This window comes from Saccoglossus kowalevskii, chromosome 18 (genome assembly GCF_978046115.1).
Source record: "Saccoglossus kowalevskii chromosome 18, keSacKowa6.1, whole genome shotgun sequence".
NCBI lineage: Eukaryota > Metazoa > Hemichordata > Enteropneusta > Harrimaniidae > Saccoglossus > Saccoglossus kowalevskii.
Genome location: NC_140658.1, coordinates 21,318,534 through 21,346,105, shown reverse-complemented (window position 1 = coordinate 21,346,105; position 27,572 = coordinate 21,318,534). Strand labels below are relative to the sequence as shown.

General features: G+C 33.7%; 1 protein-coding gene across 1 annotated transcript; it reads left to right on the top strand.

The window, feature by feature from the left end:
* The first annotated feature begins 233 nt into the window (after window positions 1–233).
* On the top strand, window positions 234–26,462 carry LOC100367216 (L-threonine 3-dehydrogenase, mitochondrial-like). The gene is made up of 7 exons (XM_085492868.1): window positions 234–402; window positions 6,974–7,112; window positions 16,476–16,589; window positions 18,357–18,679; window positions 19,048–19,138; window positions 21,873–22,139; window positions 22,719–26,462. Exons 2-7 carry the CDS (start codon window positions 6,974–6,976, stop codon window positions 22,844–22,846), a joined length of 1,062 nt encoding a protein of 353 aa, XP_085348994.1. The 5' UTR covers window positions 234–402; the 3' UTR covers window positions 22,847–26,462.
* Window positions 26,463–27,572: the final 1,110 nt, after the last annotated feature.

The following is a 27,572-nucleotide window of genomic DNA, read 5'->3' as shown; positions in this document are numbered from 1 at the left end:
CAAACGCTACACCCCTAACCCTAATTTCTCCCCAAGCTTGCATAATCCTAAATAATTCAATTCATGTACCATGCAATTTAAAATGAGGTTAAAATGATGTCCTGCACTCTAGTATATTGCAATAATGCGATTTTCTGAAATGCCAACTCAGCAAAATCAATGACAACTTGTATTCGTAAACACAATCAGAAGGCTAAGTTAACGTTAATGCCGCGTAAGTGGGGAGATTTGATTGGTGGATTTGGTGGGCACGGCCATATGCATTGTTTTGTCACGTTGTGGTGTCTTCGCGTAAACTCCCAAATTGGAGGCTCCAAGTCGGCACTGGAAATACCATAAACAATTGTTACTTCCTAAGCGATTCTTGGAGTATCGATTATTTTCATCATCATTACTACCAAGGTAAGTAGTTTTTATGATATTCACGTCTTCTATAGGAGAAGAAAGTGTACCGGTGACTGTATCCGATTACTTTCGATCAATTGCGATGACGGTTGCTGTCTACTCCAATCTGATTAAAATCTGATGTAGTGTACGGGCTTTAATTATTTTGGCTATAAACTTATTTTAATTTTATTTTTTATTACTTTTGTTATTAATGCCTTTTTATATTATTATTTTACTTTGATTTGATTAAATCAAAGTAAAATAATAATATAAAAAGGCATTAATAACAAAAGTAATAAAAAATAAAATTAAAATAAGTTTATAGCCAAAATAATTAAAGCCCGTACACTACATCAGATTTTAATCAGATTGCTGTCTACTCATAAATTTAACCGACTACAATCGTCTGTGTCGTTTAATTTACAACCAAATTAACCATTTTCTCTATAAACTATCACTATCACCGCCATTTCATTCTGCAAATATAAGTTTATTGACCGCGTTAGTACCGGCTGCTGAAGATATGTCGGTTGTAGTACCCGCTTGCTTGTCCGAGTGGCGTGACTGCTATTGTAACTTGTATGTGCCAGTCGTCGGTGATGGATGTTCTGTCTGACACTACGAAGCCAAGTACATTTATCGATATATTGTACCGGTATTGCATTAATTACTCAGGTTTCGCTAACATAATTCAAAATATATCCAGATATGGGAATATACCCAGACATGGAAAGTATATATCCAGACATGGAATGAATATATCCAGACATGGAATAAATATATCCAGATATGAAATGAATATATCCAGATATGGAATAAATATATACAGACATGGAAAGAATATATCCAGACGTGGAATGAATATATCCAGACATAAATATATCCAGACATGAAATGAATATATCCAGACCACAGGGGCTTGACGATCTATTCATCTCCATGCGTGGACGTCTATGGGGCCGTGCGACTATGTCCCGATAAAGGACCTTACCCTTGCTCAAAATAATAGAAATTATGGAATTAAAACAGTTTAGTAATGTAAAGCAAGCATATGTTATTATATTTAATCATCACGCTCCGAAACCACAAAAATCACTAATACTTGTTTCCGGCCGATCAGCTTGCACTATATATAAGACAAGGGAGGAAACAAAATATGCACACATTTTTCTAGCTGCCGAAAATCATACCTCAAAATACAAAATACCTTGTCCAAACCAGTTACGAGTGTTTATAAGACATTGAACTATCGCAAAATGTTGTCCGATTACATATAAATCATATATTTTTCCAGATTTTACGTATTTATGACGAAATTTGACATTTTCTATTCTCTGTGATACCTGCCTTCAAGTTGTGTCAATCTGCGCATGCGTTCGCACCCTCAAACGCCAGGACTGCATTTCCGCTCTTTGCTGCCAGAGTTTGAAATTCTCAACTATGCATAATCATTTATACACAATTCTATATTGTCTTACTCTCTTTCTCGATTTAGTTGAAATATCAAACAGGATGCTTCAGATTTATCTCGAATGATTATGCATAGTTGAGAGCGCGTTTGATTATGCATAGTTGAGAATTTCAAACTCTGGCAGCAAAGAAAGGAAATGCAGTCCTGGCGTTTGGGGGCGCGAACGCATGCGCAGATTGACACAATCAAGGCTGGTATCACAGAGAACAGAAAATGTCAAATTTCGTCATAAATGCGTAAAGTCTGGAAAAATATATGATTAATATGTAATCGGACAACATTTTGCGATAGTTCAATGTCTTATAAGCACTCGTAACTGGTTTGGACAAGGTATTTTGTATTTTGAGGTATGATTTTCGGCAGCTAGAAAAATGTGTGCATATTTTCTTTCCTCCCTTGTCTTATATATAGTGCATGCTGATCGGCCGGAAACAAGTATTAGTGATTTTCATGGTTTCGGAGCGTGATGATTAAATTTAATAACATATGCTTGCTTTACATTACTAAACTGTTTTAATTCCATAATTTCTATTATTTTGAGCAAGGGTAAGGTCCTGTACCGGGACATAGTCGCACGGCCCCATAGACGTCCACGCATTGAGACGAATAGATCGTCAAGCCCCTGTGATCCAGACGTGGAATGAATATATCCAGACGTGGAATGAATATATCCAGACGTGGAATGAATATATCCAGACGTGGAATGAATATAGCCAGACATGGAATGAATATATCCAGACATGGAATGAATATATCCAGACATGGAATGAATATATCCAGACATGGAATGAATATATCCAGACATGGAATGAATATATCCAGACATGGAATGAATATATCCAGACATGAAATGAATACATCCAGACATGGAATGAATATATCCAGACATGGAATGAATATATCCAGACATGGAATGAATATATCCAGACATGGAATGAATATATCCAGACATGAAATGAATACATCCAGACATGAAATGAATACATCCAGACATGGAATGAATATATCCAGACATGGAATGAATATATCCAGACATGGAATGAATATATCCAGACATGAAATGAATATATCCAGACATGAAATGAATATATCCAGACATGGAATGAATATATCTAGACATGGAATGAATATATCCAGACATGGAATGAATACATCCAGACGTGGAATGAATATATCCAGACGTGGAATGAATATATCCAGACGTGGAATGAATATATCCAGACGTGGAATGAATATATCCAGACGTGGAATGAATATATCCAGACGTGGAATAAATATATCCAGACACGGAATGAATATATCCAGACGTGGAATGAATATATCCAGACGTGGAATGAATATATCCAGACATGGAATGAATATATCCAGACGTGGAATGAATATATCCAGACGTGGAATGAATATACATTTTGTATTTGCACTAATTCACTAGGATGTTTTAAAATTTCAACTGATTATTATTGGAGCAATTGAACAATAATTCTGAACTACAAAATATAAAAATACCCCAAACTTGAGAAACACATAACCTGCAGCAATGCATTCTGGGTCTTAGAGTTAATATTTGGTTATTGGTGGCCCATTGAACCTTCTTGGTCCACATTATGTCAAGTTAATTGTTTATTTATTTTTGAAACCATCCATGTTGAAACTAACCCCATCATCAGACATCCATCATTGCAAAACTGTGGTCTCTTGTAGCAGTAGATTGTATGTTAGGAGTGTAGTGAAGAAAATTACACTCTGGTGGGGACAATGCTGACATCCTAATATTCTGCTGACAATGCGAAAATCATTGAATTGCGTGGCACTTTTTCTAAATCAAATAATTCTGATACCAGATGGTGTCATTCTTTTTGTTTGACATTGTCAGGATGTAATCCACAGAATGAACGTTTTCTCATCATGAATTAATAAAAAAAAAATGATTTTCAAAATATATTGCGGATTTACTAGTATTCATGTTCTCGTGCCACATCTGGTTTTACATGTACTGTAGTATTTAATACAGGTTCTTGGGCCTAATCAAGGTCATTTTGGTGTTCCTATAATACTGTGGAATACTATATTTTCGCTGGAATTAATTTTTGCTGAAAAGGCTTTTTGGGCGTTTTGTATGAAATTTATGAAGTTCAATGTGAAATATAGGAAAAAAAGTATATTCGCTGGATTTTATTTTCACGGAATCATCCCTTCAGCAAAAATAAAGTATTCTACAGTATCTAGTTCTGCCAGTCAGTCACATCTATTTACTGTAAAAAATATTTCAAAAATATTTAATAAAACAACCTAATAAAATCTAAAATCCTTTCAAAAGAGTTCCATATACATGTACTAAGTTTATTTTTCCATTTATTTCAAAAATACTTCTAGTTAGGGCACTGAATTAAAACACAGCAAACTTCATGTCTAACAATAAAATGTAACTGTTTTCTTCACAAACCCAGTGAATTTAAAAAACACTCAATATTCAAAAACATCAAATCCACTAAAATTAAAACCATGGTTTTTACTGACTTGGTATTTCACGAAAATTTGTCTGAAAAAATTAAAGTTGTTTATCGTGTACATGTATACATGTAGTACTTATAGGTTTTCTCAGCTGTAAATCACAGCAAAACTACAATGTATTTCCAAAATGTTTAAATTTGTCCATATTGTGCATACTATGCAGACAGGTTAGAAGCTCGCCTACACTATTAAAATTTGAGGAGTCATCATAAATGGTGAGCAAAATTCTCTCGAAACGGGTAAGTGCCCAAACTATCGGTAAATGAGGGTGGGTCGAAGCCCCTCCCCGAGTATACATATATATGGAATTAAAATACAAATACTGCTTTACTAGTAAAAAAGAAAGTGTAAACAAAAGTTATATTTCCCTTCATTTCAAATGGTCAACCCTTATCCTGTTTCAAGAGAAAATTTTGTTTATCGGTTACAAGGATTCCTTTGTTCCTGATTTTGCTGACCAAAACTTAGCTCACCAGATTTTGTCCACCACTTGTGTAGTACCACTTCAAGGTAATTGATTGTATTTATTTCCTGTTCAAATAAAGTCTAGTAGTATACATACCGTCTGTGTACTTTGTTGCCAGTTCTCCGGGGAAACCGCCATAATGACTTTCAGTGGATTTTTGTGGAATAGTTATGTTTATGAAAGCTAAGATCTGTCGACCTTTGACTTTATATACATACCATGCTTAATGGCACTTATTTACTAACATGTACTGTTTGCGGAGTTGACAAAGAAAGTAAGAAATTTCTTTAAATTGTAGTATGAATGAGTGTTACAGCTTAGTAGCCTCTCATTCATTTTGTCTTTGATTCTGCTTTCACATACGTGCCAGTTCAGTAGTGTATTAGCAGTCTGGGATTGCGTTTACCCTGAATTCTGCATCCTAGCCAGACTACCATTTTTTGATAGAGGGGGAATGTTGCGTATTGTAGGACTATAAAATTTAAGGTGTCGTTTGTGAGGGACACTGTGATGACGACAGTACGTTGATGATTATGGTGACTGAAAAATGACCCATTTGGAAATTAGTAATGTGTGAACTCATAGTGATAATACTAGTACAGTATATGTATTGTGTTTAACCCCAGTTAAGCTGTTTGGATAGGTATATTTAGAAATTCACACTTTGCGCAAGACAAATCCTTAAATATAACTACATACGTATAGTACAGTTTGTCTGAAAATGGATTAATTTTAAATAAATTAATTGAGTCCAAATTATTTAAAATAAAAAAGGTGATTCATGTCTTGCTACTATTTTTTTAAAATTACCGGTAAAAATTGTTCTGTTTGTAAGTTTTCAAAATTCACATAATTTCAATCTGATTAATTTTTAAATAATTTTTTGTTTGGGTTATAATCTTGTTTTGGGACTGTTATTTGAATTATTTGCCGATCTGAATATCAATTTAATAAACATGTAATAAACATTAAATTTCTTGCTTTCCTCCAAGTTTGTTTTACTATAGAATTCATGTGAATGGTTGTACTTGTGTTCAGTACGAGAATAAAAACATAATCTTGTTATCTGGTGCGCTTTTTTTTTGTTCACATTGAAGTCTGGTTGATGAGATGAGTTATGCGATCGTCCATCTTGGAAAGTACCATGATTGTTACTTTATTGTTATGCATATCAGAATTAATTAATTTACTTTAAGGTAGAATACTACTAGCAAGTTTTTGGACGTGTGCATATTTTAGCGTATATGACAGTAATATTGTGTTTTTAAAATCTGTCTATAATTATTTGTTTTAGTATTATCAACAGTATGTGAACGTTTTTGGTTCACTGTCAATCTAATTTTTTGAATAGGAAATGGTAAAATAATATGCACACATGTAAAATGCCATAATTTTAGCAGCGGTTTCCATTGACCACATTGAAAACACATTTCCTCTATATAAACCGACTGAAAATATTGTCAATTGTTTATTACTCTTAGACATCAAAAAAATACATTGTACTTAGAAAGACACTGTATATCCTTTTCAACATACAAATGTATGTCACTGACCATAAAAAATAACAGTAAAATACCCTAAAACAGACAAAACATGCATTTTCACTCCATTTTCTACATACGTTGGCCCCATATTTTATTTCAGTTTCTTCATCCTCGTGACATGAAATATCAAATATTTAAAAACAAACAAAAAGACAATATTTTTACTTCTGTGTATCGTTCTAGCTCAAATCAAATCTGTCTAACATGTTGAAATGCACGTAGCCCCTCACTCCCACATATCTTGTATGCATAGAATGCTATAGAACACAAAAAATAAATGAAAATTTTTGCATTGTGTAATAAAAGTTTGTATTACCGGTGCCTAGAGTTATGCCAGTAGTAAACCATTATGCCAGCGTACCATTGGAGATTGGGGTGGTTTGAAATCGGAACCAATATAATAAAAGTGGATGATCATATTTATCAAAGGAAATTAATGAAATTCTATCAAACTCGCGTGAATATCAGTTTTACATTGTCAAAGATGTATACTTTCTCAGCCAGCCCCTCCCTTTCCTTTAATAAGTTTATCACCTCATCCTCAGCATCTTCCAATGCAATACCATTTGACTAATAACTCTACTGTCTCTACAGATGATACACAGCCAGTCGTGTACTAAAATGCTACGATCAATCTCTCAGGCTCTGCTACGACACTGTGCTTGTTTGTCAACAACCAGAAAAACGTTGTACACACCAACAACATTGGACAACCCAAGAGTCCTGATAACAGGTGAGTTGTTTTATTTTCAATTCAGAAATATTTATATCGACACTAATCAAGGAAAATTTCTCAACAGTTGAGTGGTGGGAGTAGCATTCGTATCGCCAAAAATATCAACCCTCTGTGTGAGAATAAACTTTGCTGGTTAAATTCTCACATCAAATGAGATGGTGTCATCTTTATGTCCAAATGACATAGAATCCATTACATTGGTACATGTACATGTATGTGGAAAGGTGTTCATTAAGGGACGACGTCAAAAGATCGATGTCGGATAAAAAACTTAATTCCTTTAATTTTTTTTCAAACCCCCCTACCCCCCACTGAAACTTAATTGATAAATATTGGTCATGGCGTCAGACTACATTCACTATTAAATACAAATTGATAAACGGACAGTAGTATTGCATAGCAGTTGGTTGTTGGGTGGGTGTAAAGAGAGTTTACAAATGCACCTCATTTGACGCACAGATTTACACTTGAACCAAACCATTTTTCTGTTTTTTTTTCCCTTTTCGGTTATTTCTGTCCATGATTGGATAGAACTACAAATACTCCAAGATTTTTTTGACTTCATTAAAAAATAAAATCGTTTTTGTAGGATGGAAACTTTTTGAGGTCAAAACCCCCCACCCCCAAACTAAAGGAAATAAGTTTTTTATCCGACATCGATCTTTTGACGTCGTCCCTAATTTTGCAAAAATAAAAATCCTACAAATATCTTGTTTTATTGTTAATAAGCATGACCTATATCGTTGAAACCATAATAATAAGGTGTTGACTGATATTTCATTATCAATTTAGTACGCAGTCACTGATTGGTTGACCTCCGTCTGCATGGAAAACGCTGTAATGTTCATTTCCCTTTTTAAAAGTGAAATGATTCTGTTCTAGTTTTGTCAGTGCTCAACTTTGGGTCAGTTAGTTCATCTGTTTACTATGCAACATTCATGTTTTATGGCATTCTACAAGTTTACATAATTATCAGAAGTTTACACTTTCGTTTGAAGTGTTTTGATCACCAATAAATGCAGTTTATGTTAACAAGTGATTCGTGAGAGTTCAAGTTCAAGTTGTTCTGCTGAAATCTTAACTCAAGTTGGAATGCGGCCGACCGAACCCAACCGCAACCTGGTAAAATACTATGTTGTATCAAAGTAAACATGTACTGTGTGAATGACTCAAACCAACATTCGTGTATAGCAACAAATCACCTAGCTACACATCGTAGACCGTCCTCCCCCTTGGCCATCGGGCATCTCCGGAAAAAGATGCTTAAAGGGCGATAGTCGTCGAGCCACGCATGCGCGAGATGTATGGGTCACATATAAACATAGATGGCAACTTTGACTGTTGCGCAGATCGACGAGTACTAACTGACATTTCCAGGCTTTAATTTGGTGATTTTAGGTGGTTGGAAGTTATATAAAAGGAGTAACCAGCGGTATTCAGTGCAAGTCGCGCCCAGGTCAAACCTCATACTTGTGATTTCCATTTGAAGAGTGCATTGGATTGTGGGAAAATCAATGTTTATCCACACAAATGTAGCACATGCGCAGCGCGACGACCACCGCGCTTTAAGTTTATTACATGTGGAGACTATGTAACACTGATCCTTGTCATACATTGTTGATTTATAGACCAAACTGACTACACAAATCGATGGTACATGTAGAATAGACTTATTATTATGTTTTGGAAGGTTTTTGAACAAAAATACGACAAAGATAAGCAGATAAGAAAGCAACATGTCTGCTCTACATCTATCATCATTGACAAACATTTATAACAAGGAGTGTGTACATTAAAAGTGAGGTAGTCTTTACCTGCGTGTACGTCACTTGGAACTTAATTCCCACGCATACACAGGTAATTAAAACTTGGATGGTAAAACTTTGTGTGTCTAGAGTTGGTCTGAGTAGTCATCATTGGGTTCCGGTCAAAAACACAGACTATTTGCTGTCGTAAAAACCCTTCAGTATATGCATGTGGTGTTGTTTCTTGTACATGCTTTGTTTGATTCTGAAGTATGTACACACGGTAACATGTATTGGTATACATATACACGTAAATGCTTTCAAATTAAATAAAATACTAATTTTTTGGTTTATTTCGTTCATTCTTATTATCTCTTACAAAACCATTGATCAGGTCATTACTTGTCTAGTATTTTATAGGGCAATTGACATCAGCTTTTCATGACATGGTATGAACACTGTATAAAGTAGCTTACTCAGCATTTAACCTTTATACATTTATGTAAACATTTACATACGATAACCTTATCAGTGTTCTGATATGTAGTCTATTTATATATTAATGCACGTGTCAAAAACCTCACCTGAACACTCTGGCTTGAGTGAAAAATGGGCTGTGGCCTGCTGATTTCTTTTTATTTAAAGGGCGGTGGTCGTCGCGCAGCACGTGTTCGGATTTCATGTCGATAAACAATACATTTTACACGCGTTGTGTACGTCGTTATGAGTCCCATATCAAACAGGACGCAGTGCTACAATCACCATCGTTTAAACACTTGACTCAGTTCGGATCGGTTCTTAGACGACTAAATTTATTAAAATAATACTTGCATGTAAAATTGTCCAACAATTAAAATCCTAGCTGTGTTTTAAGTTTCATTGATTTCTTCTGAAACAAAGTTACTGCTGACCACTTGACTTTACCCCATTTTAAGACTGTATGTATGTTGCATAGGAAGATAATGCATTCTGGGTGCTTCTGCAAAGCATATGGTAAATAATGAGTGCTAGAGTAGTTTTTCATCATTTTTCGTAGAATAAATATTTTAATTTGTCCCAGCAAAATGTTATCTTTTTACATTGATTCTTTGTATTGCAAATTATCAGGAAACATGCTATATTCATGTTTTTTGTGACTTGTCAGTATTTTTTATTGAATTATACAATAACACAACCTACCATACCATCAGCAGAGGAGAGTACTTACATGTATGCCAAACATCTTTTTCTTGTTGTGGTCTATTTTAATTTCTTAAAATCGCCTCGGTTTTTTTTCTAATGATATCTCTAGATCTAATCATCGCTTTTCAATGAAACTTGGTACGTCATGGTTTCTATTGAAATCTGTGCTTATTAATTACCAAATTTGCATAGTAATTAGCCAATTATTTGTTTACTCATCAATGTCTCATGAAATAAACACAACATTTTAGTGAAACTTAATTGGTACACAGGTAGATATCTAGGAAGAATGCGAAGACGTGATTATTTTTTAGCTAAAATCTGAATACTAATTACCTAATTTGCATGATAAATTCTTGCTTTCATTTATCGAAAAACACTCATTAGAATTTATAGAAACTGGGTACACACATGTACATGTACTTTTGATATCTCAATAATCGCTTGTCAGATTTCAATGAAATTTGGCATAAACTGACAGGTGTTCTCGGGGTAATACCACCAATCTGGTTTGTTGGGTCGTTAAACTGTGCATATCTAATTTGCATGTTACATGTAACTATTTTAAGCTTTTTCACTTATCTTACGTATCTCATGAGCCTCCCAACAGATTTCAATGAAACTTGGTGCAAAGATGTCTGGTTAGTTTTTGGTTGCAATCTACTGTAAAATGACTAATTTTCATTGGGTTTAAATTTCACTGATTTACCATTTCAGGCATATTCAGTAGGTTTTAAATTCACAGTTTTATCAATTAGATAATGTGTTCTATGATCAATTTTACATATTCACTGGGTTTTAATTTAGCGCATTTTCCAGTCAGCGAAATAAGCTAAATTAAAACCCAGTGAATAATTAACCCTTTTACAGTATGCATATTTATTATCTAATTTGCATGAATTAGACTTTTTTAGCTTTCTCCCAAAAGCCATTCATCAGATTTCAAGGAATGTTGATATTTGGGTGCTGTACTTCTCAGATGTGAAGTATATATTACATAAATATTTTACATAAATTAGCCAATTTATACAATGTAGTTGTTCTATCGATATCACATCAGATTTCAGTGAAACCTAATTTCTACTTGTCTATGCAGGCACTCTAGGGTAGGAGTGAAAATAATATATATAGCATGGAACCCATAACGGACCCGTTGCAGTAAAAAAACTCAGCCACTTAACATACAGCTTAAAGTGGGGAGGGTCGCCACCTGCACACATGCGGGACTTGAGTCCCAGGCTACCATAACAACACGCGCTAAAATCGCAAGGCTCATGGGTAGACGCTTGTTTGTAAACAATGACACGCTATGGCCATCTGACGTATGTGCAGGTGACGACTCCCCTGCTTTAACTGTAGGAGATTTAATTTTATGCTTTACTATCCCATCCCACGTTATCCATAATTGCATCACAATTCAATTCCCTGCTTCATACAGCTACGTCTTCATCATTGTTAATGTGGTATATTTATTGTGGTGTTCTATCCATATTTCAGGGAAACATATTGAGTTCGAATAGTATTAATTTTATAAATGAAATAGAGTTCATATGTAATGTGTATCTGTATTTAATTTTTGTATTCCATGGGAAACTGAGCATATTCTGAAAAATTTACCTTACTCGACTAGCTTACAAGTATATCCATAAATAATCAAAAAAGTTATTAATAAATTGACAATTTTTATTAACCAGCAAATCTATCAATAAAAAAAACAAATTGAAATTTTGCTGACATATTGCTACCAGCATGGTCTATTTTTTTGAAAATTGCATTTTAATAATAAATATTTCTATAACAGTCATCAAATTAGTTATTTCAAGCCATGAGTGTTTAATTAACAGCGCTCTCAATTTTTGAATTTTTTTAAGTGCTTCTTTGTGGGAAAAAAACTGTGACACCTATTATGTGGGGGGGAAAATGCAAGACCCCATGAACTTTATACCTGTTACCTTTATGCTTTTCACAACACTAAAACTGACCCCTGACCTGTCTAGCTGTGTAAAATAGGCCACAATAAACAGAATATTTACCTTTGGTTTACTCGAAACAATGATCAGTGACGATATCAGTAGACTAAGTTTTTGAACCGCTTACAATTTGAACATATCAGAATTTTGTTTGATTGCATAAGGAGAAAAAAATCAAACATGTGTACATGTGTATGTAATTGCATGATTAGTAATTGTCGTTGTCATGACAATTAAAACATTTTTTTTTTTCTGATAATTGTATGTGGCTACAAGGTACAACTTGATATGAAAAATGTCCCTCCCTCCCTCCAGTAATGTTCTGATTCATGTCTTTTCAAATTCCATGTTGGAGTAAACAATAACTGCTTTAACCTTTACACCACCAGTTCTCTGTTTTCATCCCAAATTCACAAAATAGTTTATAGTCTGTATCTTCCTTCAGTAAATTGGGACAAAAACTGCCAATTTATTTTTTCAGTAATAGCTGAAAATTGACTCAAATTTAGTCTGTCTCTTCATCAAATTTAGGGTTTATTTCCAGAAATATTGAAGAATATAAAAAAATGTGCAGAAAATTTGGGTGGGAAAGTCTGGTGGTGAAAAAATTAAATGAGTAAAAGATTTCAGTATGATATTTACCATGGAGAAAATTACAGCTTTAAATCGACAGTTGTAAAGACATTTTACCAAATAATATTTTTTAGATCTCAAGAAACACAATATTATTTTTTTGGTTGGGGGGGGGGGGGGGTTGTTATATACATTGTATGCTAGCAATGATCATCAGTGAAATAAACATTTCCATCCATTCATCCATCCATCCAGCCAGCCAGCTCTCTGTAATTCTTAAAATAGAGGTCTTAAAAATGTTAATTCGTGTGGAGTTGACATTAGCATGATGTATGGTTATAAATTTATATATTTACATACTACACTGTATATTGCACCAGATGATCGTGGAAATCTACAGTGAAAACATTTTTCAGAATCAAGGCTTCTCATGGTCAACAGAGTTCAGAGTGAGCCCACATCCTTTGCTATACCAACATTAATATAACATTGATATATTCAACTGTTATTGTAACATAAACAAAAAAATGTACATGCAGTTACAAATATTTTACTGGCATTAAATTTTTCTGGCTGCACACAGATTATACTATCTATTTATTTTAATTTGTTTTGTTTGTTTTAATTTCTATTGATGTTAAGATATTCTGTCTTCCAAAAGTGCCAAACCTTGCTTGATCAGCCAATTAGATAGGTAGATTCAGACATACATATTAAAATATACATGTATACACACAGACTGAATCTACGGTACATGAGATGTCATTGATTTCTTTCATGCACCATGACCTCTACAAATTGCATCTGCAGTATTGGTACTGTCCTTGTAATTAAAATACAGTGACTAGAAAATCATTAACTATTTACATTGATATGGAATTGATTATGTGTCGGAATTAACTATTATTATATAAATTGAAATGTTTTATCGTTAGCGTAATTGTGTTAAAGGGCAGCTGGGCAAACGTGTATCAATTACCATATAAATGTATTACTATTTCGCTTAGACATGCTGCTCAGTTGAGAAATACAGATCAGAATGATGAATTCAACTCATTGGCCGAGAAGTATGTACGTCGCTAACTCAACACCTCTGCTGACACCTTGAGTAAGGCTGCCGTCACCCATTGTATCTCAGTAATTGACGGACAGTAACAGTTAGTTAAATACACTATTTCAGTATTGGCACATACATGATGCAGGACCCATTTGGTAGATATGTAAACATGTGACTTGTATCAACCATTGAGATTGACTACCGATAAGAACAAATAAGGACTGAGCAATACCAAATTAAAGTTACACAAATTATTGTCAATGATTATAATTATATTGAAATGTTAGGGGAGTTATTCAGTATGTAAAAATAGGGTGTTACTCTAAATAGCGCCTTATCCAGGTTTTGTGCGAAAGTGTTCAAATACATCCTACATTGTATTAGAACTAAGATCATTCTCATATCGTACAAACTTGAATTCACCGAGGCATCAAAAACAATTGCTTTAATTCACAACGTGTTTGCCTTCAATTTCTATGAAAAAATGAGAATATATACCTTAATATCAACTATGAACTTCATACCTTGAACTTGTGTAATCACACATAAACTAGTTGGTCATTTTGAATCAAATTCTAAAACAAAAGATCATATCTGCGGTTCATACCAAGTTTGATGAAATCAGTCCAGGCATGCCGGCCTCATAAACAGTTGATGACAACTTGTTGGTGTATTTTTGGAGCAACAAATGCAAGCCAGTCAGTCAAAGATCAACCAAATGTGTTCATTATGACTCGTCTTTGCACCAACTTTGAACAGTACAAGAAATGAAGATGGATGGATGGACAGAATTAACCCAGAACATACATGTACGATATGTCCTTATCTCAGACCTCGTCCAATGGGGACTAATGAGCCATCACGTTCAAATTACCGACATGTACATGAATGTTCCATTTATCGTGTGCGACATTTGACATTGAAATCATGTGATGTTGGTTGTATCACAAGTGTCAATTGATCAATTCCTTTATTTTAATGACTTGTGTGTTGCTTGGTTACGTTTTGTTTTACATTGTCAGTTTTATCATCCTATCGCTTTAAAACTACTTAATTTGTGTCAAATGATATCTCTCTCATTATAAAAAATTTACAGGATACGATAGTGATCTATTGTTAGCTTAGTTAAGTAGGTCATTTGTTTTATGACACATAGTATCTGTGCTAGTCTGTCAGTACTAAACTTCAAAGCAAGTCCGTGAAAATATATATTCATCTGACCGCTCTATCTGTAGCTGTTATCATACATGTATGCACTGTTCCAACTAGAACTTTGATTCACTGCATGCCTTATTGGCGCTGTCCCTAGATGTGTACATCTACCTCATCCCTGGCACTGCCACCCACAACTAACACATCAGGAGTGAGAATGTATCAGACTATAAGCTTGCCACAAACAAACAAACAAAATTCTATTAATTCTTAAAATTGAAGAGTCTGGTTGACATATTACCAAGCACTGGTTTGTGTCAAATTTTACACAGTAATTTTTAATTAGTATCCAAGGCAATGACTCAATGCTAACAGCAAAGGTTTCCTATCCATAACAAAAATGAGAAAAACCTCATACAAAATATTTTGCAAAGCCTGAGACGCCTCCCTCACATTAATGGAAATCCAAATGTAATTATATGTTTTGGTCTATAGTTGATTGGAGCATTCTGATTGGCTGAACATTTCTCTATTTCAACTGTGGTGGTGCAAGTATATTTCAAGGTAATGTATGTGGAGGTAGTAATCTGGAACATTATACTTGAAAATTAAAGATGGAGTTTATACTTTTTTCTAAAAACCTAGAAATGTTCTCGATTTGATGATTCCTGAAGAAGAAAATTTCACTTGTAGAACCCCAGAAAAATGTTTTCATTGGTAACAAATTTCATGTTTTTTACTGACACATACGAAATGTAAAATTCGCGAAAACATTATTTTTTTGTGTAAATAAAGTGTTTACAGTATATCTATTCATGTAGATGCTGCTCCTCACTTTGTTCCACTCGTGCTTCATGTACCCTTCATCATATCACACATACAAATATTGTGTAAACAAACAAATTTAACATTCCCTAAAGTATTATCCCATGAGGCCTGTGATGAACAGAATGTGGTACAGCCATTTAATTTCAAGTGTCACATCTCCATTAGTATTTGTTTTAATGATGTGTTTTTTTTTTTTTAAATTATCTAATTAACCTTAATAATTTTTCACTTTTACTATTTTATTAATATTTTTGAGATTTTGTTCTGTTGTGAAACAGCTCTTCAAATTTGGCCCAATTACTCATAAATTTCAATGTTCAATCTTGATACATGCTTCAAACAAACAAAAAATAAAATGTGCTGTACTATAATATAAGTATGCAATCTGATACCATTAACACTCACAGATTTATTGATTAAGTAATTTTAAATACTCGGATCTTTAGCAGGACTTCACAGAGGCATCAAATGCAATTTTCTTTACACCCTATGAGTTTCCCTTAGTGCTGTTCAATATTTCTTTACATTTTTATTTATTTATTTATTTATTTATTTATATTTATTTATTGTTTTTTCACAAAATAATAAAATACAAGGCACACACAAATAATGGAAAAACACGGAAAACGAAAAAACATGAAAGAAAAAAAAATATATGTTCACAGTAGCTGATCTTATAAACTCCAATATAATCTAAAAGAGTTTGATTTTACATTTATTATTGTAAGGCCATTTATAAATTTATGGCCATGTTTTTTCTAACCTCATTGTGCAGTGATAAAATATCAATTATTTTTATTAATTATAATTATTTAAAACATTTTTTTTCCCCATTTTTTTGCTTTATTTTTAGGTAGTCTAGGTCAGCTAGGTCAAGGATTGGCCAAACTTTTGCGTCAAAAATATGGAAGAGATAACGTAATAATGTCAGATATTATAAAACCGCCAAAGCATATTCTTGACAGTGGTAAGTAATACTTCTTATTACTTAGGAACGGTCAAATAGTTCTGCTGAGGATGTCTAGGGGGAGGTATTAGTTTTATCGTCACCAGTCAACTACTCCCTCTATAGTTAGCTAGATATTGTCTAACATAGACAAATATGTGATTTATCATTACTGTATAATCTGTATTAGAAGCCGCGGCTTCTATTAAAATGGTACAATGCAACAGAGGGGATGCGGCTTTTATTAGAGCATCTACACATATGAGAAATGATGAATTTTTGGTTCTCAATTATTCAAATAGAATGGATGCGACTTCTATTAGGGATGCGGCTTCTAATACAGATTTTACGGTACTTATCTATCTCTGGATAATTGTATATTTGTGCAACCCTTAGTTGCCGAGCAACACACAGGGCATCATAGGTACCCACCTTAGGTACTCAGCTCTATCCTTTTCTCTGAACAAAGCAGCACAGATAATTAAGCTTTGCCTGAAATTCTATTCTTTTTTTTGTGTGCTTTTTGTGTCTCTGGACATTCTAGTGTACTTGCCAGTCGAATACAGGGAATCCCTAGTCTTGGTGCTCAGAGTACCCTTCACCCCCAACCTTACGATGTTTCAACTGTCTCAATCTTGTCAGTGGAACACAAATGAGAGACTCAGGAGCTCTGGAACCACAGTCAGATATATCTAATAAGCTACCGGTATGTACACTAATCAGTAGGAAAAAGTGATTCTCATAATAGAGGTGGAATTTTCTTGAGTGCCTATAATGTGATATTACACAAATTGTATTTGTGGTGTGAAACCTAAACATTATGTACATGTATATTTGCACAAAAGTGTTGCAGCTGACTTTAATCTGCTCAAAATTAATCTGCTTAAAAACTAATCTGTTTGTTTGTCTGTCTGGAACAAAATTAACTTGTTATAAATGTTTATAAAAAAACTTTTTCTGTGATTTTCTATTTTAGGTGAAAATTTATTGATTCCAGATGTCATTGGTATTAACCAATTATCTACTGTTCATTTCCCCCAAACTATGAACATCTAAAATGCTTGCATAAATACCCAAGATTTTGTCTTTCCTTAGATTTGTTCATTTCATGACTGCATCTATTTTTCATAGATAATTATCAAATTTTCTTTAATTTAAAAGATTGCTTTCATATACTTTGAGGTACATGGATTAAAAATGTTTCAGTCAAAAATTCTACTTTCTCTGCTTCAAAACTCTAAATTGCTTCTGTGATCAGTAGACTCAAAACTGCCTTTAATTCTTTAATGGATTTTGAAAGTAAGCATTAATGTAAGTACTTTCTTACAAATGTTACACTTTCTGATAGCTGATTGTCTATGCATAATGTGTGAAAAATGCAGTTTGAACATCTGCCGCAAAAATCAAATAATTTGATTTTTTAATTTCTCTTTTTAACAGTTCAGTGTCAAAATTCCTATCTTTCAGAGAGGAATGTGGTGTGGGGATATCTTTACTCCAATAAAATATCTTTACTCCATTGAAATTGACTATTTTCAAATAGATGACAGTGATCAAATGTGGGGGTAGAAATACCACCAAAATAGTTTAATTTTTGTTGAATCCCACGTGATGTTTGACGCCACTACAACGTTATTACCTTCGTTTGTACTGTTTTTACGTTCGATTTCATGCAATTCATTAGATGAATGAACATTCGTAATGAATGGAATATCTATTATTGACAATGAGTCATAGCATACATTGCTTGCGTAATACCAACTACCGGTATCTGTTCTTTTTTTTAAGGACCTTACATTTTTGCAGATGTCTTAGAATTTAAAAATTTACAAGAGATAGTTGTCAACTACGATATAGACTGGATCATACACTTCAGCGCCCTCTTGAGTGCTGTTGGAGAAATGGATGTGCCTCTGGCGATTAAAGTCAATATACAAGGAGTACATAATATCATGGAACTTGCCAAGCAATATCGTCTCAGAGTTTTTTGTCCCAGTACAATTGGTGCTTTTGGTCCTGATTCACCAAGGAATCCTACGCCGGATGTGACGATCCAGAGGCCGCGAACCATTTACGGTGTATCAAAAGTACACGCTGAACTTCTAGGAGAGGTGAGAGATTTGAAAATACTAACCCCACTGTAATTTATTATATGCGTCCAAAATTTATACAGAGTTTCGAATAAGTAATCCAAAATATTGTTGAAAACAGGGGAGTGAACATAAGACAAGATGGCGCAGACCTCTTGACCTTGGTCATGTGTTATGTTACAATGGAAATCTATGAGGTCGTGAGGCTTCCCATGACCTAGATTTTTCTCTCTGTCATTTGCTGAATCACAGATTAATGCCTACAGTTCAATTGTTCAAAATAGTCATTTTGACTGACCGCAGTCTATAATTGATATGAACTAGGTGAATGGGCGGGTTGAAAATCCTCTGCCTAAATCGCTAAATTTTATATCTTATTTTTTTTTCAGTATTATTATTACAAATTTGGTGTTGATATTCGGAGTCTTCGATTTCCTGGGGTACTTTCAGCAGACACACATGCCGGTGGTGGTACAACCGGTAGGTATATTGGCGATAATACTTCTTCATTTGTGTACTCAAAGCTAAAGCCAATTTGAAATTATGTTGGTTCAAAATTTACAATGAGATTAGAAGAGAAAAAGTGATAAAAATGTGCAAAATGTTTTACCCACATTTTGGTGGAAAAAAATGTCGATAAAAGTAGTTTAAAAAATTCTTTATTTATGTTTACCATCTGAAAAAGTATTATGGTACTATGCATATAACCATGTGCCATGTTGACAAGAGATGCAGTTGCATGTACCGGTACATAACAGTTGACAAATTAAAACCTAGAAAGCAAAATACAGAACTTAAGTTTCATTTGAGAAACAAATTTTTAGCTCCGCTGTCGACTTTGTCGAGCGGAGCTTATCATATAAGTGATTGTCCGTTGTCGTCCGTGTCAATGTTTTACTTTTTCGACTTCTTCTTGAAAACTACAAGCCTGAATGCTTTGATACTTGGTGTATATGTACCTTGGGTAGACCTCTCAGATTTGTTCATTTAATGATGATATCTTCAATTCTCTAGTTTTGGTGAATATTTTTGTCATTTTTGGTAAAAAGTGATATTTTCGCCTTCTTGTTAAAAACCGCAAGTCCTATTGCTTTGATATTACATATATAGGTACTCCATGTAAACCTCCCTCAGATTTGTTCATTTCATGATGATATCTTTAATTCTTCAATTTTAGTGAATATTTTGTAAATTTTTGGTGAAAAGTGATATTTTCGACTACTTGTTGAAAACCGCAAGTCTGATTGCTTTTATATTACATATATAGGTACTACATGTGGACCTTATTCAGATTTGGTAATTTCGTGGTGATACATGTATCTTCAATTATCTAATTTTAATGATTATTTTTGGTGAAAAAATATATTTTTGAATTCTTGTTTAAAACAGCAAGTCCTGTTGCTTTGATACTATACATATTGTTCATTTTCAAATGATATCTTCTGTTCTTTAATTGAAATGTGCATTGCTAACAGCGGAGCTATCTCAGCCGACAGGCTGCTTGTTAGTCCCCGTTCGGACGCAGTCCGAAAACGGGGACTTATGTTTTGCCCTGTGTGCGTCCGTCCGACCGTGCGTCCGTCCGTTCGTGCGTCCGTCCGTCCGTGATCACCTGTATCTCGAACATGCATGGACCGATTAAGTTCAAACTTCACTCGTACATCACACATTATATGGGACATATGCACATGCATTTTTTTCATGATCCGATTAACGATAGCCGAATAGCGGCCATTTTAAGGCCGAAAATGCATCAAAATCGCACATTTTCACCATTCCGGACCCGGATCTCAGTTATGCATGGGCGGATTTTGTTCAAATTTGGTACATACATTAAACATAATAGGACCTTGATGCACGTCATTTTTTTTGGGATCGGGTTCGAAATGGCCGACTGGCGGCCATTTTGTTTTAAAGAATTCAGTTCTGGATCCGTATCTGAGACATGCTTGGATTGATCGAGTTCAAACTTCACACACACAAGGTACATCATGTCACAAATATGTATGTGCATTTGTTTCATGATCTCATTAACGATAGCCAAATGGCGGCCGCTTTAAGGCCGAAAATGCATTGAAATCGCACATTTTCACCATTCCGGACCCGGATCTCAGTTATGCATGGACGGATTTCATTCAAATTTGGTACATACATTAAACATAATAGGACCTTGATGCACGTCATTTTTTTTTCGGATCAAGTTCGAAATAGCCGATTGGCGGCCATTTTGTTTTAAAGAATTCAGTTCTGGATCCGTATCCGAGACATGTCTGGATTGATCAAGTTCAAACTTCACACACACAAGGTACATCATGTCACAAATATGTATGTGCATTTGTTTCATGATCTCATTAACGATAGCCAAATGGGGGCCGCTTTAAGGCCGAAAATGCATTGAAATCGCACATTTTCACCATTCCGGACCCGTATCTCAGTTATGCATGGATGGATTTTGTTCAAATTTGGTACATACATTAAACATAATAGGACCTTGATGCACGTCTTTTTTTTTTCGGATCAAGTTCGAAATGGCCGACTGGCGGCCATTTTGTTAAAGAATTCAGTTCTGGATCCGTATCCAAGACATGTCTGGATTGATCAAGTTCAAACTTCACACACACATGGTACATCATGTCACAAATAGATATGTGCATTTGTTTCATGATCTGCTTAACAATAGCGGAATGATGGCCATTTTAAGGCCGAAAATGCATCAAAATCACATATTTTCACAATTCCAGAACCGGATCTCAGTCATGCATGGATGGATTTTGTTCAGATTTAGCACAATGTGTTGTACATTATGCAGGTGCATTTCGGTCATGATCTGCTTTGAATGTATATGTCACTCAAATATAAACGGAACGGGGACGTGTCATTGACAATGACTTGTTATCAATTGCGCTAGAAAGAAGATCTTGTAATCATCATCTGAATTTTGACATTTCTGAAGTTTTTTCTTTAGTTCATAAAATAGCATTTGTTTTACATAGCTTAATGCTTTGAAAAAAACAAACTATTTTTGATTACCCCAGAACTGAAACTTATTTGATGCAAACTATCAAAAACTCAATAAGGTTCAGTTTAAGTGCCAAAATGCTAGAAAGAAATATAGAAATTGGACATCTTAACTTTTGCCATTTCTGAATTTCTCCTTCAGTTCAGTTCATGAAAATAATATTGTGATATTCTTGTTGCAATCTTTCTTTACAAGATTATGCAGTACAAGTTTTTGATGATGCCATGACAACCGGAAAATTCAACTGCTACCTGGAACCGAATACTATGCTTCCTATGATTTACGTTGATGACTGCTTGAGGGCGCTAGTCGAGATTATGGAAACTCCGAATGAAACGTTAAAGCTGCGGACTTACAATGTCGCTGCCATTAGTTTTACACCAGAACAATTATTTGAAGAAGTTCGGAAACATGTTCCGAAGTTGGAGGTGGAATACAATCCTGATGGAAGGCAATCTATAGGTGAGTTTTAATCAAAGATTTTAACATATTGCTTGCTAATACCGTTATGTATTACACGTATCTGTCGAGGCCTTCAGTAGGCATTATGTTAATCAACATGCTGCCCGGAAAATAATTGTGAACATTTTTCGGGAAGACTAGTGTGTTGTTAACATTATCATGATTGTTGTCATTGTTAAAACTTGTTTAATTTTTATAGTATTTTAGCAAAGAACAAAAAAAGTGTTTCTTTCAAACTGATGCACATTGCACCAAGAGCAAATCTTTTTTTTTCCTTTTTTTTTTCTTAACTTTGTAGTAGCTTTTAATTTTCCATTTAATTGTCTAAGCACTAAAGTCAACTTCAAGCATCATCCACAACATAGTTCCATTTATACTCTGCTTTTTTCCTTGGAAAACATTGATAAAAATTTCATATTTGTTGATCAAAAACTAGAAGCTACGTCACATCTGAAAATGTGAACAAACTTACCCCATTTTGAGCAGAAAATAAATTTGGCGCTTAAACACAAATTGTATTTTTCATCTTTCATGTACATACAGCAGTTGACCCTTTTATGATTTTTTTTTTTTTCCTAGCTGACTCATGGCCGCAGGTGTTCGATGATTCAGGAGCGAGGAACGACTGGGGATGGTCGCATCATTATGATCTCGAAAAAATGGTACAGGTTATGTTTGAACTGAAGCGGAAAATATTGAAGCTGTAATGTTATGAGAAATAAATTGACGTGTACATTATGAACAATGCATATTTTGAAATGACAATAGAACAAATGAGATCATGTGTTTGTCACTAGAGGGCGCCGTGTACCAACCAACATTATTGAGTCTATGGAATTATGAATATGTTTAGATTATGCAAATATGGCTAAATTTTATAAAGTACAAATATAGTTAGCTTGATTAATTAATTAATTATGATAGTAATTAAGTAGTTTAAGTGACCAGCGATAAAGGTCTCGTTCAGTAGATCATACAATATGTCAATGCTATTTGAAATAAAACTGCTACATTCTGTGCTTTGAAACGCTGCAATATTCTTTTAAAAGTTCTTAGCAGTGTTTGTTTGGCTTTGGCACCTTCAGTGTCAACAGTAAGTGCCCTTGGAAACAACCATTTTCCCCAGGGGTGGTAGGTTGTACTAATCATGTACTTTGTTTTTTTCAATTTTTCATATAGCCTGTGTGTTATGTTGAGGATGAAAATTCAATCTATCGCTGTAAATTTGGCTGAATATCATGAGAAGTTCAAATTACATATGTGGACTAGTCCTGTTTGCCAATATTTCTTGGTCACTGGCAGGTGGTGCTTGTGGATAGTTGATTTTTGTGGGTGATGTTTTTCTGTAAAAAATTTTGAAGTAGATTTTGAGCAAAAGCAATGCATGAAATATAAAAATTTAAAACTCAATGCATCATTGTTTGTTCACAAACGTACAATTTAATTTCATCACCCCCCCCCACCCCCCCATTAAATATAGTGGAACTTTTGATATGCAAATTTTCAGTGGTTGAATGCAAAGTCGTAAACATTGCTAAGAATCTTCCAAGGGATATTGCAATGTTCTGAGAAAAATTGATAGAAGTAGTTTACATGATCTGTTTATTTCAGCGCTTGATTCAAACATACTACCTTAATTAACGACTCACACCTTCAGATCAAAAGCTTTGATTGACACTAAAGACACTTTACTTTACTTTGCCTGTAATTACACACCTAAACAAGTGCTTCTAAAAAAATTTCATTGCAGTATTTTCGAAAAACGATACATTCAATAATTTATTACTAATTTTGGGGTAAGAAAGTTGAAAAATTGATCAAAAATGCACTTTTTAAGGAGCACTTATTTAGCTTGGTTGGTCACATGATTAGTCACATGATTGGTCTCATGATTGGTCTCATGATTGGTTACATGATGCATGTTCAGTTCTGATGACCATAAAAGCAATATAGTTTTACTTATCACTGGGCGTGTCAGTTTGCAATGTCAGCATTTGTTTCATTGAAGCCATGATTATGCATCAAGACTGATATGCATGAATGTATAGTGTAGCTTCACTTCTCGGCTCTTCTCCACGTTGCTAAGAAAGTCACAAATCCACCTTTTCGTAGAACCATAGTAGGTTACCATATCACAAGTCTATCAAATAAACTGTTAAAGGCCCAATTAACTTGCCCTGGGCAAGTGTGAATTGGAGGTGTGGCTATGCTAATGAGTGTTGTTAATCACTTGCATAGCCTATGACGCATCCTGTTTCAGCGATCCAACATCACGTGACTTTGATTGACAGTAGTAATTATTCAAGATTAGTCGCGCATCCCTTTCCCTGGCTCATGTTTTTTACTTTTATCCGCCAAAATCTCAACTCGTACACTATTTATTGTCATAAATACTACACACAATCACTGCTGTGATATTCATAGTCACATGCATCCACTTTGGCACGACATAATCGACCTGTAAGTTCAAGAAAATTTGTTTTTACCGAGCTTGGCTGGAGCTGTTTACTACAGTGTGACAAGCACGGAAATAATCCCTATTGTTTAGGAGCGTATTTATAGTATACCTGGGCCTTTAATGAGTTTGAGCATCTAGTGCTTATTTTTGTTACCACCTTTCAAACATCCACAAAATCAGAGGTTTGAAGCATACGGTATGCCAGTTTTCTCCAGTCATAATGTATAATTTAATGGAAGTAGGTGATTGACACATCCCTGAAATTAACTATTTTAAAACAAATTTCAATGAACTTTAGGTTTCAGCCACTGAATTTCAAATATTTTGTTTAAATCATAATTTTAAGATGAAGTGTATTTTGATTTTTTATATTTTAATACTTGAAGTGTTTTTTTTTTCCTCAACTGCATTTTCAGTTTTTAAGTTATTTTACAGTTCTGACTAAAATTATAGTGAACTCCCTAACTTAGTTAAAATTCCTAACTTTTTGTTCCTAATACATAAATACAGTACTAAATTGCGCATAAGTGAAAAAATGCTCTCATTTTAATGCTGGATTATAATAGTACGAGTATGATTTTTGTAGATTTGTTCCTCCACTTGCGTACATTGTCTTTTGATAACTGAGGGTTACAGTAATGTGTTTATCAAAATGTTTTCAAGCAAAATTATTCAAACTTGGTAAAATATACTCAAAATTATTCACATTGTTTCTTCAGTTGTTACATCGTATCAAGAATTAATCGCAAAAACATTTTTATATTTTATAATCTGTGAATCATGTCATGAAAACAACCATGATTTTTAAAAAAGAAGATTGTTGAGGATCTGCTTCAACATCTGAGCACTGAAGTCAACTTTCGTCAACGTTCACACACAAAAAATGTTACATTTTTTACAGATTTTTTTTTTTTTAATTTTGATTAAGATCTGTTCCTATTAGATAATCATGTCTATTTGGTCCAAAATGATCAAAAAAATTATAGAAAAATATTTAAAATCGGCAAAATGTTTCATCAAAATTTTGGCCTGAAAAGTTAAAGGGTGTGTTAGATTGCAAGCATTTGTCATTGTTATCCGGGAAATCATTCTTGATTTATGGAATGTGAATATTATGTGTGGTCTAAACTCAAATAAAGTAACATTTTTGACTGAATATGGATATCCATTTATTTACAAGCCATCAACATAGTTGCGGATTTTGTGTAGATAACTCCTGAAACTTCAAATCTACACTTTTTGCAAATTGAGCTGAAGAAACTTATTTGCTCTATTAGAAGTGCATATCCAGTATCAGTGCATATAAATCTTGAATAACATTATAGATATATACCAAGTCATTAACCTTTTCCTCACCAGAATTATCGCCCAAATTTGTATGCACTTTTCTTTTTATATTTTTTAATATTTCTTGAAATGAACCCTGAGTGGATTTTGGAGCCAACAGACAAAATTTTCAGTCAATTATTATTTTTACTCAATAATTTTGCTATTCTTGTCCCAATCATCTGAATGAAAGTGCTAACTATAAACAAGACTAATTTGTGAATTTGTGATGAACAGAGGGAACTGCTTGTGAAAAGGGTAACGTATAACTAATATTCATTATAGAAATGCATCTGAAGTGCTCCTAATAGAGCAAATATGGTATCTATTTTCAGTGGAAATTGTTTTGTAGCAATTGTTTGTTATTTCATTGCTCCAATCAGTGCCCATAAATGAATATACACCTGGGTTTTTATTACATTTGCTATTTATTTTGTTTTATTAATTTGGGTGTATAAAACTTGTATTTTAAAGTAAAAATATTTCTGTAACAATTAATCCATGTGTATAATAATAATAATAAAATAACAATTACCATATTTATGTTTTGTCGTGTTTCTTTAATTACTTACCATTGTTGTAGTAGTATTTCAAGTTACTATATTGTGATATACAACAGCTCATTTAAATTAAAACACTTCTTGCACGATGATTGCAGCTCTTTTTTCATTTACGATAAAAAAAATGAATAAATATATATATATATCTGGGTACTTTTCTAAAGAAGAAAATGAAAGGGGGGAAAAAACTCCAATTATATTTTATAATATAATAAAAGTTTTACTCTTAAAATCACTCCTTTATCATATGACTTTTAAATATAATACTGTATTTGCTCTCTCTAATGAAAGCTCACATAAGCTGAAAATTGCATCTAATGTATCCTAGATCATTATATTTGGACGTATTGAACACACAATTTTCATTTATATAAGTATATATGTTACTAATAGAGCAAATATGATTTTATAGGAAATGCACTTTTAAATATACATCTTCTGACATGCATGGTTTCACAATATAATGATTTGTCAATGTTCTGAATGACTGTGGTACATTGTTATTTAAAGATAACCAATCTTGTCCAATAAAATATTTCCTACAATTTTCACATATTACGACCATACTACTACTGTAAAACGTGTCTTTTAGCTAGTGTGTTATTTTACCTTATTTAGCTACTGTAAAATGACTAATTTTCAATGGGTTTAAATTTCGCTGAATAACCGTTTCAGGCATATTCAGTGGGTTTTAAATTCACGGTTTTATCATTTAGATAATGTGTTCTATGCCAAATTTAGCTCATTTTCCAGTCAGCGAAATAAGCGAAATTAAAACCCAGTGAATAATTAATCTTTTTACAGTAATCTGTAATGTTGCTAATTTGAGATGTAGCTCGTTTAAAAAGAAGTATTTTCTCACAACGAGATTGTTTGCATTTTAGCTCCATTCTGTTACTGGTAACTTTTACATTGAGGGAAATTCACTAAAATGGTATGCAGCTATTTTACAGTATAATCCATTGTTGGTTGGTTGCCATCAAAATGGAATCAGAAATATATATTCACTTTAACAAGTGTCAGTATTTGATGCTTATTTTGAATAAAATTTCAAATATTTAATGGTTTTAACCAATTTTTTTATAGTTT

What these genes read in the sequence shown, in the direction of transcription:
- LOC100367216 (XM_085492868.1), top strand. Translation starts at nt 6,974, where the DNA reads ATGATACACAGCCAGTCGTGTACTAAAATGCTACGATCAATCTCTCAG. An exon ending in CCCAAGAGTCCTGATAACAG is followed by an intron (nt 7,113 to 16,475) that starts GTGAGTTGTTTT and finishes CTTTATTTTTAG; the next exon opens with GTAGTCTAGGTCAGCTAGGT. An exon ending in AAAGCATATTCTTGACAGTG is followed by an intron (nt 16,590 to 18,356) that starts GTAAGTAATACT and finishes CTTTTTTTTAAG; the next exon opens with GACCTTACATTTTTGCAGAT.